General features: G+C 38.3%; 1 protein-coding gene across 1 annotated transcript in view; it reads right to left on the bottom strand.

The window, feature by feature from the left end:
* The window catches only part of MMP16 (matrix metallopeptidase 16), a 285,236-nt gene that overhangs the window by 15,065 nt on the left and 252,587 nt on the right, over positions 1 to 17,584 (bottom strand). Inside the window, exons 8-9 of the mRNA XM_070221375.1 lie at positions 10,387 to 10,537; positions 1,353 to 1,468 (exon numbers count right to left, since the gene is read on the bottom strand). Coding sequence (XP_070077476.1) covers positions 1,353 to 1,468; positions 10,387 to 10,537 — 267 coding nt within the window. The remainder of the gene's footprint in view (positions 1 to 1,352; positions 1,469 to 10,386; positions 10,538 to 17,584) is intronic.

Below are 17,584 nucleotides of genomic sequence, written 5' to 3'. Positions count from 1 at the left end.
ATTTTACTGCCTTCATGTGACTGCATTCTGACTTCCTTCATTTTCTTATTGATTTCCTTTTTATCTCAGATGCTTAATCTCCATCTCCCCTCTCCCATGGATTTTTGCTTTTGTCACGTTCAGGCTATACCTTAACTCGGTCCTTTAATTCTCTGAACCAATAGAATATACAAATAACAATAATTCTCAGCCAGTGTTATGGCCAGGGCTTCAAGGGCGTGTTGGACTGAATCTGGGATAATGTGGGACATTATCACACAGAAGGTAGTCTATCATTACAGGTAACAATAGTCAAAGCACAGGTGTGTACTCTGACTTTTCTGACTGAAATTCATTCATCCCAGGTCGCAGTTCCTCCAAGTTTATGCACAGCGTAAGGTTTTCTTAAACTCTGGCAATCTGCCGATGGTCCGTCATAGTTTTAATTTTCCCTGTTTCTTCATTAAACATTTTTGCTCTTTACCCTCCCTAGTTGCATTTAATTTTGTTCCTGCAAGTGATTGTTGCATATATATTATAGACTTTTCATGCTACTGCATACCCACATAATGTATTATTTTCTTCTGGTTCCTATTATAAATCATTTGATGGGGTATGTTTTTTCTCTGTATTTCGGAATGATGTCTCTTGCTTTTCCTCTGTTCTGGAATATGGTGTACACATTTTATTTTGAATTATTATTGTTTATACCTATTCCTATTCACTAATCCCTGAGTGAAGAGAGAAATGTTCAGACTTTACATATGCCAACAGAGAGGGGAGTATGGATTATCCATCTCTTGGCTAACTTTCCACTTAGCACCTGCTGAATCCCAAATCCTGGGATGGAGAACAAGGGATGTAGGCAGCTCTCTGATCTGTTTCTTGTCGTTAAGCAAGCGTATATCCTCTCTAGCCTGACTGTATGGAGCTGGGATCCTCCTTGCTCCTTGACCCTGTAAGCCAAAGGCATAGAGGAAAAACCATCACCCTCAACATGCACATTTACCAGGTGTCTCTGTGCTCAGTCTACACTTACAGCATATCTTCTCTGTGATCGGCTTCTGTCCCATGTATGCTTTTTATTATTATCTTTGCAGGAATTTTAGTAGAAAAATAGGTGAGGTTACTTCAAAGGTATCCACACCCTCCATTTCAAAAAATTAACTTTATTTTTTTCCTATAAACTAAGCTGAGGTTAAGAACATCTGGAACACAATATTAAACATCAATCTAGGAAGGAACGTTTATATAAATATAATATGATATAGCCTTAGTATGGCACTCTGTAATGATTTACTGCACCAAAATAGTAGATTGCATTATTGAAATATTAATAAACTCATGAAATATAGAAGGCACATGTTGCATACCATTTTCTTTGTGCACAAAGGCTCCCTGAGGAGATTCAGGGATGCCCTTCCAGACTGTGATTGGTTTGGGATAGCCAGGATCCATGGTTTTCATTTCTTCACTATATCTCCAATACCTAAAAAGGGTAAAAAAACAAAACAAAACAACAAGACATGCATAGGTTGGGAATTATGTATACAAACAAGACTAGCTAACATTCATTAAGTCTTTGCTCTATGCTACATGTGCACCTGTTCATGATTTACAAAACTGATTTAAATCACCGGAAAGACAATGGACACAAAGCATTTATTCTGTGTCCTTTCCTGTAAGTTAAAAATGGGTATGTTATTGTATATTTGTTGTCTGTTAAAATTAATAAAAATGCTAGTTAAGTATATTATGCTGGGTAAGCATATTTACAATTCAAAACGGCATCACCCACCTATGTATAAATCAGAGGTTTTCATGATTCTTTTTAATCTGACTTAGGCAGCAGAACACTTTCTGTGAAACAGTCTTAAGCAGAGTCTTAATTCATTTATTCATTCAACAAATATTTACTGAGTACCTCCTATGTTCCTGCATTATCATAGATGCTAGAGAACAAGCCTGAACCAGACAAACGTATCACAGCTCTCATCAGTCTTACACTTTACAGATACGCAGGGGTTATAGGTAAAAAACCAATTTATCAATAAATACATACTATGACAGCAGGTGGTAAGATCTGTTAAGAAAACAAGGCAGACAAGGTTATCTAGGAATATGGGTCAGCCATTCTAAATTAGCTGGCAGAGAGGCCCTCTCTGATAAGCTGACACTTGAGCAGCGAGCAGAAAGAAGGGAGTAGCAACACACGTAGCTTTTTGGGGAAGAAAATTCCAGGTCGAGCAACCAGTTATTGAAAGTTCCTGTGAAGGAGCTTGGAGTGCGCCAGTGTCCACGGTGAGGACAGGGAGATGAGAACTGAGTCTGCAAGGGGACATGAGGTCAGAGTGGGGACCAGCATCTCAGACTAGATAGGCCCTTGGTTTTCCTCTAAGGGAGACGTGAGGCAAACGTCGATTTTGAGCAGAGGAGCTTCAACATATGGCTTAATTTTGAAAGGAACAGGCTGCTGCTGTGAGTTAAACAGACCAAAGGAGGTAAAGGAGAGGCAGGGCTACCAGTCAGGATGTGACTGCAATGATCCCTGGGCTAGAGCGTCAACTGCAGAGTTGATGATAGTTCAAGGGATTGGAATATTATTTTGAAGAAAAAGCCCAGAGGGCTTAGTAATGGATTGAATGCAGGATGTGAACATCAGGAATTTGGGTCCTGAACATGTGGGGAATAATGTCACCATTCAGTCAAATAAGGAAGCAGGGAAGGTAAGTTGGGGTGGTGTGAGCGTCTTGAGGTGGTTTTAGGTATGTTAAATTCAGGTGCCCGCTAGATATCAAAGTTGAGTTGTTGATGAGGCAATTGGGCATATGAGCGTAGACTTCAGGGCAAGTCTTGACTGGAGTCCTCAGTGTTCAGACAGAATGACAGATAAAAGCAAAGCTTGCTAAGAGTCAGAACTCTCAGACTCTCACCCCTTCACAGGGTGGCCCTTGGGCCACTTTCACAGAATCACCAGACGTCCATGGATGAATCAGTGACCATCTGTACTTTAGATCACTCATTACTGTCTATATGTTCTAAGAGTCAAACAAAATTATGTCTTGAATGTTCAAAAAGATAGAGAAAATTGGGGTGAAACCATTGGGAATTCACAGTGATATCACCTATTTTCGGTCAGGCATGATGCTTTATGCATTATCTTACTTTAATCACAAGAAACCTATGAGACAGTCATCATTGTCCTAATTTGACAGAAGAGAATTCTTGGAGGACAATGAATGACAGATAAGTTTACACCCAGTTCTGTCTGATTTCAGAAGTCTCCACTCTTTATTCTGTGCACACCAATTATGTTTCCCAAATTTATTTGACAAACTTTTTTTTCACTAAAAACCTCTTACATCTGCTAAAGCTAGTGTTTCACCAACACATTTTGAGAAGTAATAAATACACTTAATGCATTACTTGGAATTAGGCATTTTAGCTCAAATCGGGAAAAAAAAAATTTTCCAGTATTTTCTGAATATTTTCCTGTTCCAGCTCTGCGGAGGATCCTTTATCTACAGAGCTGTGGGATCTTGTGAAAAAGGTTTTGCTATAGGTTCCTAGAAACCTCATGCAAGCAATGTCTGGAATATTAACACTCCCTCCATCTTCAGTGTTTACATGGAAAGCAGAAAGAGATTATTTCAGGAAGTATCCCAGTAAGTAAGCTATGAGGCAGATTTCATCCAGAAAGGGAAGTACACTGTTACAGGTATGTGTCAGATTCTTATCACATAAAAGATGAAAACAGATCTGATGGAGAGATCAGGAGCTTTGTGAGAGGCACCAAGCTGGAATAATGATGACTAGGCCTCTTTTTATGAGGAAGACAAGCAGGCCAACTAATGAGTGCATTGTTCTACCCATTCTGAAGTATATTTTCTTTCACACTTTGTTCATGGAAATATCTGCTTTTAAATTAGTTTCCAATACTGCTTTCTCACACAACACTCTATGATGAATATAGAATGGTTAATGGGGTCAAGATTGCATGCAAAATCTCAAGATTTCTTCTCTTGAGTAAATATTTCAGTGGGATTTACAGTAGTCCTATATGTCGACTTGTCACTGCATTTGACCATAAAGAAAACCTCTCATGGAGAAATTGTCAAATCCATTATTTCATGGATTCTAAGAAACACTTTTTTTTTTCACATTTTACATCTCTAAAAATTGAGATGCTCCTTACAATCAACACTGTGTCAAAGTTTACTGGAAAGGGTTTTTCCCTCAATGACAGATTAAATAATGATATATATTACAATAACTGGCATTTTTAGATGACATAAACCATAACTTAAAGTGAGTGCTTAGACTTTGTTAACCTAGAAGTTTGGAATAATTTAAAATCCTAGGGACCATGGGATCACACCCTCTAGGTGATTTAAGAAAGATTACTACGTACTTAGAAACCAGGTTTGTTCCCCAAGAAATAGTCATAGCGATGTTCATGTAAGAATACCTATACTTTATGTAGTGTTTTGTAGCCATAAAGTAAATTTATATCCATACATTATTTTACTTTATTTCGCTAAAATCCCTCAAAGATCTTTTCTATTGCGTATTATAAATGTACTCTATGCTGATGTCTTAATCATAGGTTTAGTATGAATGGTCAGTCAATTCAGTCAATGATGGAGAACTGGGCAGCATATTATTCAAAGATAATGACTAGTCACATTTGCACTTTTTGAATGTTGCAGAGTTGAAACTCAACCCAACGCTTCCTGATTCAGTTTAGTATGGCTTCCTCCATGTTACTGCTAGCAATCCCCCTGACTCAGCATTCTTGTACTAATCCACCTGTCATTCCTACTGCTTTGGTGCTCTCACTCAAATTCTTAATGTTCATTGTGTGAGCATAATTTTCCTTCCTCCCTTTTTCTGTCCCCTCATAGATCCATTTACCCTTCACTTTTCTGAGCATCTATATTATGTGTCAGGCACATAAGATTCATTGAGATCACATTTCAGGAAAATATTAATGGAATGCGAATTTTATTATATTCTCTTATAGGAACATAATTCTGCTATGAATTTGTCCCAATAAAAGCTCTTTTCCCTCTCTTTGCTAGCAGATAATGCAAAAGGAGAATTTGGAATCATTTCACAATCTTTAAGAAACTTAACATAGGCTTGGACCCTCGAGTTATCTGCTGTGTGTCAGCTCTGATGTATATCCAATAAACTTGAATGAGATGAGAATCATCTAACTACATTCAGAGCTGCTGAACAAAAGGGGCTGAAGCTAATTCATAAATACAGGTTTGCATTTTGATTTCCAACCTATCAGAACATATTTCAACGTGAACAAAAAAGCTCATCCCACTGATATTTTTTCTCCCTGGAAAATAAGCTTATGGGTCACAGAGAATTATATTAACATATTCAGATGGAACATTGTGTAAATAAACCATTTCAGGGGGGTTATATTTAGATATTATAATGAAAAAATTTTTGGAATTTTGGGCAGGAAGATCAGCAAATGATAAAGGCTATTATAAATGAATCTTACAGTTTTTCTTCTGATATATCAGTCATCTCTACTATAGAATTCTGACTTTAAATTGCTGATTCTTAGAAGCATTATGAACCAATACTTCAAAATAAATTATGATTAGAAATGAGATTTATTCATCACTTTTTAGACTGGATCATGAGTCACAACCACAAGAGACAAAAGTTGTCCATGTAATAGTACACAACGTCTTCTTAGATTCCTTCTATGCAAAGAAAAACATAGTATAGAAAATTCTGGAATGACATACTCTAATGGGATGTTGATAGATACTGAACTTAAACTGAACGAAAATTGGCTCCAAGGGTTATTTCACACGCCCCAGCCATTTCTTCATCCTACTTTGTCTCATTTCATGACTCCAGAGTGAAGACTACTTGCTTCTGGTAAATTACTGCAAAACACAGGGCCACGTTTTTTTTTCCATACTCAAATAATCACACCAAATCCCCCTCTTCAGAAGCATTATTTAAAATGCAACAGAATTGACAATATCAATTTTATACTCTGTTGGATAATGTAAAAAATACATACCTTGAGCAATCACTCATAAACACACAACTTAAGATGGAGGAAATAAATGTAGTTTTCCGTTTGACTATTAGTGGTAATAATAATAAAACAAACCAAAGTGGATCTAAATTTTGTCTCTTTTCTTTGAAAGTATCTTAAAACCCTCAATGGTTAAGCTTGGAATGAAATATAGCAACAGAGTCTCGGATATATTTGTGAGAAGACGCTGAGAGGTGGTTTAGTAACACAGCATTTTAGAGCTAAATGCTATGAGGATCAGAATGTATCCAAGTATCAAATTATAGTGTATTAAGAAAAGGGCAAGTAGGAATCTGAGGGACTGAGTTCCATGCTGCATGTGAAATACTGAAACTGGAAACTTTAATCTGAATTTGCAAATCTGTTTAAAGAACTATCATTTCATCTGCTCTTCTTTAGCTATCTTTAAATTTAGAAGATTTCATGCAGGCCCCAGCTTTTAATATAATTTAATATATCAATTACTCTCAAATCTGTGCCTTCAACCCCCCTTTCCACTCAGACGAGAACTCAATGATCCCACTACCTACTTGACTTCTCCAACTGGTGCGTAAACAGGCATCTCAATCTGAATATGGACATTTCAATCTCCTAATCCCTTCCCCCAATAATCCTCCCACATCTGCTTTGTCTCCAGAAATGGCACCATCTACTCAATTATTTAGGTGAAAAACCTAGAAGTTATCTTTGATTTGCTTTTTCTCACCCCTAAAACCCAAGCCATGAGAAAAACTTGTTATGATTACATTCAAAATGTATCTAGGACCCATCCCTTTGCTCCATCTCCGCGGCTCCCATGTGTCCTCCAGCACTACTCAAACCAATCTCCTTCTTCCACTCTTGAAGACCATTCTTGACACAGAAGCCATAATGAAGCTTATGGATACCCATCAGGGCATGTCACTTTCCTGTTGGAAAGCCTCCAATGCCTTTCCATCGTACTCAGAATAAAATCTAGTCTTTCTCATGGTCTACAGGGCCCCACATAAGTTGGTCTCCACTTACTTGACTGACCTCCTCCCCCACTCACTTGCTATACTCTAGCCACACTGTTTTCTCCGATCTGAACCTTCCAACATCATTGCTCTTGCACTGGTATTTCATCCACCAACAACACATTGTTCCGAACAGTGTCATGTGGCTGAAACTTCTCCCCACTGGAGTCCCTGCAGAAGTGTCCAGTCACAAGGGAGTGACTTCCTCACTAATCTCCCAGCCACTCCTCTGTCACATCATCACCTCGTTTTATCCCTTTGTAGCATTTCCCAGTGTTAAAGTATCAGGGCCATTTATTTGTTTACTATTGTCTCCTGTAGTAGAATCTAAGGGCCACGGGGGCAGTAACTTTGTGCTCTTCTCTACTACACCATGTTTATTACCTAGCACATGTCACATAGCATGTGCTCATTTATTCAAAAAATGAATGAGGACTATGCCATGACTGGTACAGAAATCTTCAGGAGCCAGGAGTGAGAGCTACTGAAAATTCATCAGCTGTCTCACGTTCATCCTGCCACCTTGGGCATTCGGGTAGAGAAGGATGAATCCCTGGGGCATGTCCTTGAGGGTGTCTAGACTCTGGCAGGACGTGAACAAGACATAGGGCTGACAGACGGCAGCACTTGGACCAAATCTAATTTAAAGCTGTGCTTGTTTGTCTAGCAAATTACATAAATGATTCTGATTCTGAAGGCTTCTCTAGGATACTGCACTTTCCAGCTCATCGCAATCCCCACCAGTCCCCGTTGCCTTTTGCATGACAGCTGTACCGGTACTACGTACAGTATTTGCCTGACTCCTTAAAGCAATCGAGGTTTTTACACCTGGACTAGATTCTCTCTAAGATTCCTTTCTGATCTGAGCCTTAGAGAAGCAGAAATCTGTTAACACTTTTTTTTTTCTTAAGCAGAAAGATGGCAGAGGGATAAGAGGGAGAAATAAGGAAAGACAAAAAAATTTTCAATATGTTTTCTCTCAAAAATATACATGGAAAATATATACAATGTTAAAATCGGTAAGTATTGTAAATATACAATGCCTATAAGGAAGAAAGACTCACTAAATTCTTCTACAAAAGTGATACTGAAATTGTTGTTTATATGTTTGAGTTAGATAGTTTAATGTCTTTTCACCTACTTTTAATCTAGAATAAATGTATTGACAAATGTTGTGACTTTGGAATTATATAATTATACGAATATGAAGTAATCTGTTTATAAAACTTCTAAAACTCATGAAATCATATATAATATCGCACATGGAAATTAACTGGGATCCTGCTTTAAATATTTTAAAACCTATAAAACCAGTCATTGAAGCAGAACTTAAAATCAAAGTATTTCTATACATTTTGTATGCAGTTTCTCAAGGAAATAAATAAACTAAAACTCCTTTTCTCATTTACTAAAGCCTTTATTCTATTATAAATGTGGCATCTAACCTTCATTGATTTCACTGATTTAAGGTGGCCCACGTTTAATTTCTAAACTTTAATCTTTCAATATAGTGCTAAATTTTTAGAACGGAAACATTTTAAAAAGTAATATCTGCACGTGTGGGGAAAAAGGTCTATCTGATAATGAAACGGCAGTTTTTATTACCATCTATAAAACCCTCATTAAGACTGTCACATGAAAGCTAAGCTTTCACGTTCTGTGCTGTAGAAGTCAACTGTTCCAGTGTCTTCTCAGCCTTTTGTTTCTACCCCTTTCTGCCAAAAAAAAGCCCATACAAAAAAACCCCACACAAGTCCGTATTAAACTTAGCCCTGAAAGAGTGCATTCAAGCAATTAAAACCAGCTGAGGAATTAAACCCGCACAACCTTGAGGGCTGTTATTTTAAAGAATATAAGTCCGCAGATTTATTTTCTTTAGTGGCCACCATGCTGTGACAACCAATTTCTTCATTTTACTTTCATTTTCTACCACACTTACATCTTGTTGAGAGCCATCAACTTTTTGTGGTGATAAATAGTATCTTCTACTTTAATAGAATTTTTGTTTGATGGATCTTTTTTGTTTTGTCATTTAGTAACAAACATTTAGCAAACCTTAGTTTCATCACAGTGAATTAAAATTTATGAACATTTTGCTATAGAAGTGCATACAAATCTAATGTACAGAAACTTAGTAACAGAATAAATTTAAAAGTATACATTCTTATCCATGGAGGCAAATTACAGGATCTTTGGGTTCCCAGATAAAGCTCAACATTTGAAATCATTTGCAACTAATTTTAAATTGCAAAATAAACAAGGTTTATATCCTTACTTACTTTTCTCTGAGAGTTGGAGACATTTTGTAGGGTTATGTTAAGCTAAGATTATAAGGCAAACTCAGTACTCACTTGTCGGACATTAATGCCTGTTGTTCACACGTGTGTGTGTTTGTGTGTGTGCACGCGCACTTTAAATTTACTTGTAAAATGGCATACTTAAGTCCTTTACATACCAGTGAAGGTCACTTATGAGCATCACATTTTGACCCAGGTAGCAATAGTGTAATGAAAATTTGATTTTTCATCTTTATTACTATTTTTACCTAATATTAATTTAAATTAATAAAAAAAACATAGCTTCGATTTATATTTTACTCTCATATCTGTTAACAAATGGGTAGAGGTGGAACTATGTAAACCTGGTAGCTACTGTAAGCCATAAAACTAATAATTCACTTAATTTTTGTAAACCCTGTTAGTAATGTCATAAAAGGAAAAGAAATGAGACAGATAACAGGGAAGGAATACTACACTTCAAGCTAAAAGCATTTAGCCCAGTGATAGTTTGGCTAGTTCATAACACCTATTTGCTGGTACCCAAACAAATAGTGTCCTAAGAAAGAAAACTCATGACTAAACTGAAGTTATTTGAAAATGTTCACAATTAACTGTGTGCAAAAATTTAACTTTGAATATGAAAGGAAAAAAAAGCCTGTACTAAAAAGTACATTTTAAATGAAGCAAGTAAAATTAACAGTAATAAAGCAAAAAAAGTAAAATAAAAAAATAAAGTAAAATTACAAGAAAATGCATTACAAGGATGCAGATTCACTGCTGACACAGCCTTACAGGCATGTTAAGATTACGGAAAAGACAAAGAATATAGACCTATACACATTCATAAGAAAGGCACATTATTTGGGTATATCAGAGGAAGATTTACCTGGAATATTATTTTAAAATATGTTTAAAAAATACTTTCGATGTCATTAATTCCTGTTTACACCCGCACAATTAGATTCTATCATCAACAGTGCATGCCTAGGACAGACTAGAAATATTGACTTCTCCAGACAGTAGTTAACTGCATTCCTAATGTGAAGCGTGCACTGACCTGTCCCCCTTGAAGAAATAGGTTTTCCCAACGTCCTCCCACCAAATGGCTGAGTCAATCCCATGAGGGGGAATTCCGCTTCCGAGAGTAATCAGGTCATGAGGGTAACCAGGTTGAAGAGTCGTGTCCTTGAACACCCAATATTTGTTACCTGTATGAAACAAGCACAAATACAGAATACACTGATTTAACGTCAGAAATCAGAATACACACAATGCATTTAAAATTATTTTACATGAAATAACTCAGTAGCAGTCACATCTGGAATAGCCATGTTATTTTTGAAACAACAACCTTATTTTCAAGAGTGGAGATAATGAGTAACTTCAATAACGCAATCAGCATTTGTGAATTGATTTAAGAAACAAAAAAGATCTACAACGTGCCATAAGGAAACAATTCTGAATCAAGGATGGAGGATTCTCCCTCCAGGAATCAGAGGCCGGAGTTTTGCTCAAGGCTCAACCATTCCTGTGTTTTGTGCTTTCCTATTCCCTCATATTGTTTTACTGATGATAACCTCTACTCTATTAAAGCACTTCCTCTAGGCTCCTTTCCTCTTATTAAATAAACATTCCCAGTCCCTCTAGTCATAAAGTCTTCCTGCTTTGATCCGATGCCCTCTTCCAGCTGTCACACCGCCTCTCTCTTTAAGAGTGATAACTGAGGGGAGGAGAACGTAACCCTAACCTTGTTAGGAATTGCTGGAGCACGGCGATACTAAAAAGAAAACAAACTTTAATCAGTTTTATTGCTGTTTTGAAATTATCTGCAGACAACACGGTTCCTCACGCCCTAAGGCCCTGGCCGACCGTGCCCACAGCTCCCCTGTTCCGTATGCCCCTCGAGTAGTCTACAGCCATTCCTCACTCCACTGAAAGCTGATCTAATGCCTATTGTCCACAGAAACCTTAGTCCTGGAGTCACCAATGCCTTCCAAGGAAACAACTCTCCACACTTATCTATCGACACAGTTGCCCACTTAAAGTGCTTTTCTCCCTGAGCTGCCGGAAAACCATTTTTCTTTTGTTATTATTGTTTCTCTTTCTTCTCTCCCTGCTGCTCTCTGGGCAACTTTGACTTTACTCAGTCCTTGGATGCTGACCTTTCCCAGGACTCTGTTCTCTGCCCTCTTCCCTTACTCTAAACCAGGGTGGGGGGAGGCGGGGTCACAAACTCAAATACCAAGGGCCAGGTTAGAGATGGCAGGAGTGGAGTGGTAGGTATTCAAATATTGAGACACTTCCACAAAAGCCAGTGAACGTCCATTGTCCTAAAGGCCTACCCCCCACCCTCCTTCCTGAGTCCTCTTCCCCTGGTCCTTCTGGATCTTCCTATAATCAGGCAACCTCTTACATCACTAACTCCTCCTGGGGTTAATATCTGACAAAGTAAAACAGTTAATGTCTGACAGTATCCTCCGTACTTTCTGGTTGATAGAAGGCTTTACTTTTTGTTATAATATCTCAGTACTACTCCTAGATGAGCATTATGATAAACTGTAGCATTCTTGTTATACCTAAAGGAATTAAAAAATATTAAAACAATGTACTTACCTAAAACAACACAACACAAACCAAAAAACACACCTTCAGGCTGGATTTAGTTAGGAGTCTTTAACCAGGAGTAATGTCATTTACTCCAAGAGCTTCTACTGCCATTTGATACCATTTTAAACTAAAACAATATTTACTGAGTACCTTTCGTGTCCCAAGTATCATGTTAGGCACTAAGGATACTAACGGGAACAAGACATACCTGATCGCTACCCTGATCACCCTACATTATAGCGGATTAGGCAGATGAAAACCAAGTGTACAAAAATATAACTGCGGTAATTGGAAAACTAGTGAATGCTATGAAGGAAACACATCAGGGGCTGAGAAAAGAAGACCAAAGGGGAATTTACCTCAAGTGCGATCAGGAAAGCTTCTCTGAAGAAATAACACTTAAGCCAAAATTTAAAGAAAGAGAAGAAGATGCTATCTAAGCAAAGAATGTCAGGAAGAGCATCGCAAGCAAAGAGAGCTTGGTACGAGGAAAGAACTGAAAGACCAGGGGAGAGTCGCGAGGAGTAAGAGCCACGCCCTGAAACCTACCTGAGGGATGGGGATCTTACCTTGAGTGCACTGGGGAGCCATTAGAGAGGGTAAATTAGTGGACAGACAGGACTGCTTTATGTTTTCAAAAGATGGTTTTTCACTCTTTTGTGGAAAATGGATTATAGAGGAATGAATGGAAATGAGAAGACCTATCAGGGGCCTTCTATTAGTTGAATTATCATCAACAATTTACTTACCCTGCTTTAGTCACTGGAGATATAGGCGTGAACACGAGATAAAAAACAATACGTTAATGTAACAGTGATGGGGTGGGGGTGCTTCTTGGTATCGGACACAGGAAAGATCCCTATATTCAGGCAACATGTGAGTTATGACTTACATAATTCAAAAGAGCCAGCTCAGTGAAGATGGTTTGAAAGAGGAAGCAGGAAGGACAAATGCCCTAATCGGAAGAATCTCGTGAGACAGCTAGAACACAGTTTTGTAGGAGTGTATAGTAAGAATAGAGATGAGGATCATGGGGCCTTTGTCAAAATTTGAACTTTATTATAAGTGAAATTGGAAGCTATTGATTGTTAAAGAGTTCTTTGTTAATAGTCTGGAATAAGGTGACCTCAAATGACGGAAAGGAGAAAGTGAAGTTGCAATATACTTCGGAGATGGAATTGATAGGTGTTACTGGTGGGTTGGCTGTAGGGAACAAGACAGAGATGGTGTCAAGGATAATCCTCAAGTTCTGACTTTCGTAAATGAGAGTACAACAGTGTTACATAACAAGACAAAGGAGATGGGGTGGGTGTGCCACGAGGGTTCAAGTCAAGACTTTGAGACGTCAGTGAGACATCTAAATGAAGAAGTCAAGGAGGAAACTGGATATGTGAGTTTGAAGATAAGAGTTTGTAAGTCACAAGCATAAATATGGCATTTACTAATTTAGTATGTGAAGACATTCTCCGGGGAAGAGGAACCAGGACCAGGCTTCTGGAAACATGTAATCCTCGAAGAGATCCCATAAGAGAAGAGGGCGGGGTAGGCAAGTGAGAAGGAGGTAGAAGAGGCAGGGAGGAAGACTAAAGTGAAAGAAAACCTCAGAAGCTCAAAAAGAGAGTGATCATATATGTCTGTCTCTCATCCAAACATCCCTTGAAACCCAAACAGTATATATAGTTACCTACCGGGATTTCCCTCAATGTTGACCCACAAGTTCGAATTTGAGCTCATCCAAGGACCTTTCTTCTTGTGTCCCCTATTTGGGTAGACGGCATGCTAGTCACTCCATGGATCATATCTGAAACCCCCCTGTTCTATTTTTCATATCTGATCGATCATTACATTCAGCTGATTTGATTTCCTAACTCCTTCTTAAGCCTGTCCCCTGCAGTCTATTCTTGTTGTCACTGGTACCAGGAAAGCCTTTCAATCACCCTGCCGAAAGGCAAGTGCCTTGTCCACAAGCTTGAAAGTAGGTCCCATTGTTCTCCAAATCCTCCCTCTATGTTACTACTCCAAGCCTAGGGCCATCAAAATTCTGCAGAGTTATGGAGATATGACTTAAGCATCTGAGCAGAGATGAGCAGAGCCGTCCACATCTCCTTCTTGGGAGCACAACCCAGGGAACACTGACAGACTGTTCCATTCAGTAGGGAAGCCAACTATTTATGACATACCATGAGGCCTGAGCCGCCATGATGGCCTTAGGCAAGCAGACACTACGAGAAGGTAGAAACTGACCAATCAGAGAGAGGGACTGAAAGAGAAAACAGAATGGAGTGGATGCAAAAAGCAAAGTGAAAATAGGAGAGTGGCCAGGAGGCCTATGAGGGAGGTGGCCAATGCAGTCAGATCCTGAGCCGTGTGGGCTCCTGTCACACAGCCACTTCTCAGCTCGATTGCCCTCACTGGGTTTACTTTTCTTTTAACAGAATGAGACTTCTCAGTATAAATTTCTGACCATCACACAAGATATTAAACATGTTTGAGCTCAAGTCTGTTGGCCAAAGTCCCGGCATTTAGCAGTGCACCACGCTGTCTTCCAGCCATGTGCCTAACGAGCAACCCTTTTCTTTCTAGCTCACATTATTGCAATAGCCTCCTTTCTTCTCTCCCTGCCTTCAGTCTCTCTTTCATCTCTCTTCCACAAAGTCATTGAACGGGTCTTTCTAAAATGCATACCTGATTTTACCTCTCTATTGTTTAAATTTTTCAGTGGTTTCCCACTGCATTTGGGATAAAACCCACACTTATCTATACGTCATTTCAAGGTTCTTCTCAATATGAGTCTCTTATTTCATCTACATTCCATTTACTTTCATTTCTGGAGAATGGGTATGACTCTTTCAAAACTTAGCTTGACGTCATTTCTCTGGAAAGCAGTTCCTATCTGAGTAAGGCGGGCCTCTCACGTCGCCAGAGTATCTAGTCTTGACCTTTATCATATTACTCAGGACACTCTGCTTCAATGAATCACGAGCCTGCCCCCTACTCTGGGCTGTGGGAACATGAGGGCAGACATTGTATCTGATGTCATTTTCCTGTAAGACCTTACATATAACGCCAGGAAAGTAACAGGTGCTTCATAAATGGCTATTGATTCAAAGACCCATGTTGAATATTACACGAATAAGTACATACAAGGTCAAAAATCCAACAGAAGGTGACAATAAAGTCTACATAAATAACATTGTGGGCCTTAGTCTTGAATTTTGCTAAGAGAGCAGGAAAAATAAATTTTACAACCACTAGCAAGTCTGAGAGAATATAAAGGCACGCCCCAGTATTGTGTTGGAAGACCATTTAAGTGATTATATTTAACTGAGTGTTGGGAAATACTATCATAAAAATATACAACTATCCTGAGTCATTGTTTAATCTGAATATTTTATAAAGAAAAAACCACACCCCAAAGACCCAGATCACTTCCTTGCCAGAGTCGGTGAGATGGAAAATCCAGAGAGGGTTTCCCAGCTTGCTCCGTATTTTAGGCATAACTCCGTGGCATTTAAAATAGAAAGTCTTAAAACAATAGAAGAAAAAGAAAGTCCTCTTCTGTCAGCCTATACTTCAGTAACTTACTGCATCCTTTCCTTTATCTCACTTTTAATTAGCAAATGGTACAGAGTTTCAACGCCTCCCATGCCAGCTATTTAGAGGAAACCTTTATCAGCTCAGCTCAGTTGGTTGCCCCTTCTTTCAAGCAGGAACACTCGAGTATGCCTTGGAATACTCCTGTTTGCAATTCCTAAACTCCATTTTTTCCATGAAAATTTCTTCACATTCTTTCCAGGCCTTGATATTCCTGGGCTCACGGATACCCAGGTTCATGTTGCATGAGAAAATGTTCATAGAAGCTTAGTTTATACGTTATCCAGGGTGTCTCAAGAGAGCATAATGTGTCCAAAAAACAAAAAGAGTTACTGTTCTTCCAGGATATTCTTATTATATAAAAACTATTTTTTTAAATGTGTTTTGGAAATACTTGCCCATACTATTGGTCGAGTGTTTTCCATCAATAAAAGGTAGAACAATCAGCCTTTCACCATTAACGATCAAGACTTTTGCATAAAAGGTGTCAATTAGCCTTTTTTTTTCTGTTAGAAATGAACACTGGGGGATTTTGAAAAATGCACTTATAGTCCCTTTAAAAACAAAGCAAAATAGAAAACTCACCAGCAAATATTCTCTAAGGTTGCATGATGGGATCCCAGCAGTTATACATAAAAAAATTAAGAAAAACAACCTCTTGCCTGCTGAGTAATTGTGGCATAGAATTCAAGAAAATAACTCAACAATGATTATAAGTTATACATTTAATTTTGCAAGTGTTTATTAAGGAAATACAATTTTACAATTCCTTTCGTATCCTGATGAGGTAAGATTTTCACATGACAAAGCTGAAGTGACTTTGTTTCTATTTTTCAGATTTTTGAGTAACTATGTGTGATTTATATTCACCTCTTTTCGTTTTTCTTTTTTTACATTGGAGAGGTAGATTTTTAACTACCTTACCATGAGATGGTCTGGTTCTCAAGGAAAATATTGCCTCTTTGGCAGAATGAAGGCATTTACTGGATTTCATTTGAGGTTGACATATTCTGGAATAAATGGAAAAAACTGGTCCTTACTGACATTGTACTTGGCAGAAGGCAGAGGAAAATATCAACAAGTCTTGAGTTAAAGAAAGAGAAGCTTATAAATAAAAAGAATAACCTCAAAGAATATTTAGAGTTGGAGAGGACTTTACAGATCATGTACTCCAGCAATTCTTCAATGAGATTCATCCACCCCTCCATCCATTCAATGTCAGTTTATCAAGACTCATAGCCAGTCAGTGGACTAGGAGCCGCAGACACCCGACGTAGGAAACCCACAAGGTTCCTGTTCTTGCGGAGTGATGGACCAGCAGAGGACAGAGACACTAAGCAAATAATCCCATCAAGAATTTTAACTTATATGTTTATTCCTATGACTTTTTAAATTTTAAAATTTGCATCAAGAGGACGGTGCCCATTCTGGAGCCTCAGATTCATAGCTGCTTTCCTAACAGCCTTGGACTGACCAGCTGTTGCTAACGGGACTGCGCTGTATTGTTCCGATGTACTAGATCAGAAAAATGGTTGCGAATCTAGCTTAACACATTTATTCTACAGGCCAAAGAAGTCATGTGCTTAAAACCACACAACCAATCGCTAATAGACTGGGACTACAGTAGAGGTATTTTAATTCAGCACTCAATTTACTATTCCAAATTGACTCTGAGAACAGAACACTTTTACACTCTGCCTGGCTTTCAGAATTGCTGATGATTTCCTGCTTCCTTCCCCCCCTTATCAACTAATCACTCCACATTTATCATTGGAAGTGGTTATTAATTAATCCACTGTGTTCTGCTCATGGCTTGTTCATTGTATTCTCAGTAATCAGATGCCCTTTATAACATTAATTAAAGACGATCAACTGTATTCTTGTCTCCTTAGAGTCCACAAACCTCTACTTATATATTTATATTGTGTATCTTTTATTACAACAGTGGTCAGTAAACTAGGGCCACCAACTGCTGCCTGTTTTTGTAAATAAAATTTTATCGGAACACAGCCACACCTATTCATTTACAGACTGTCCAGTCTGCTTTCCCCCCA

Source organism: Equus caballus, chromosome 9 (genome assembly GCF_041296265.1).
Source record: "Equus caballus isolate H_3958 breed thoroughbred chromosome 9, TB-T2T, whole genome shotgun sequence".
NCBI lineage: Eukaryota > Metazoa > Chordata > Mammalia > Perissodactyla > Equidae > Equus > Equus caballus.
The sequence above is the reverse complement of the archived record's forward strand: the minus strand, read 5'-3'. Positions and strand labels throughout refer to the sequence as shown.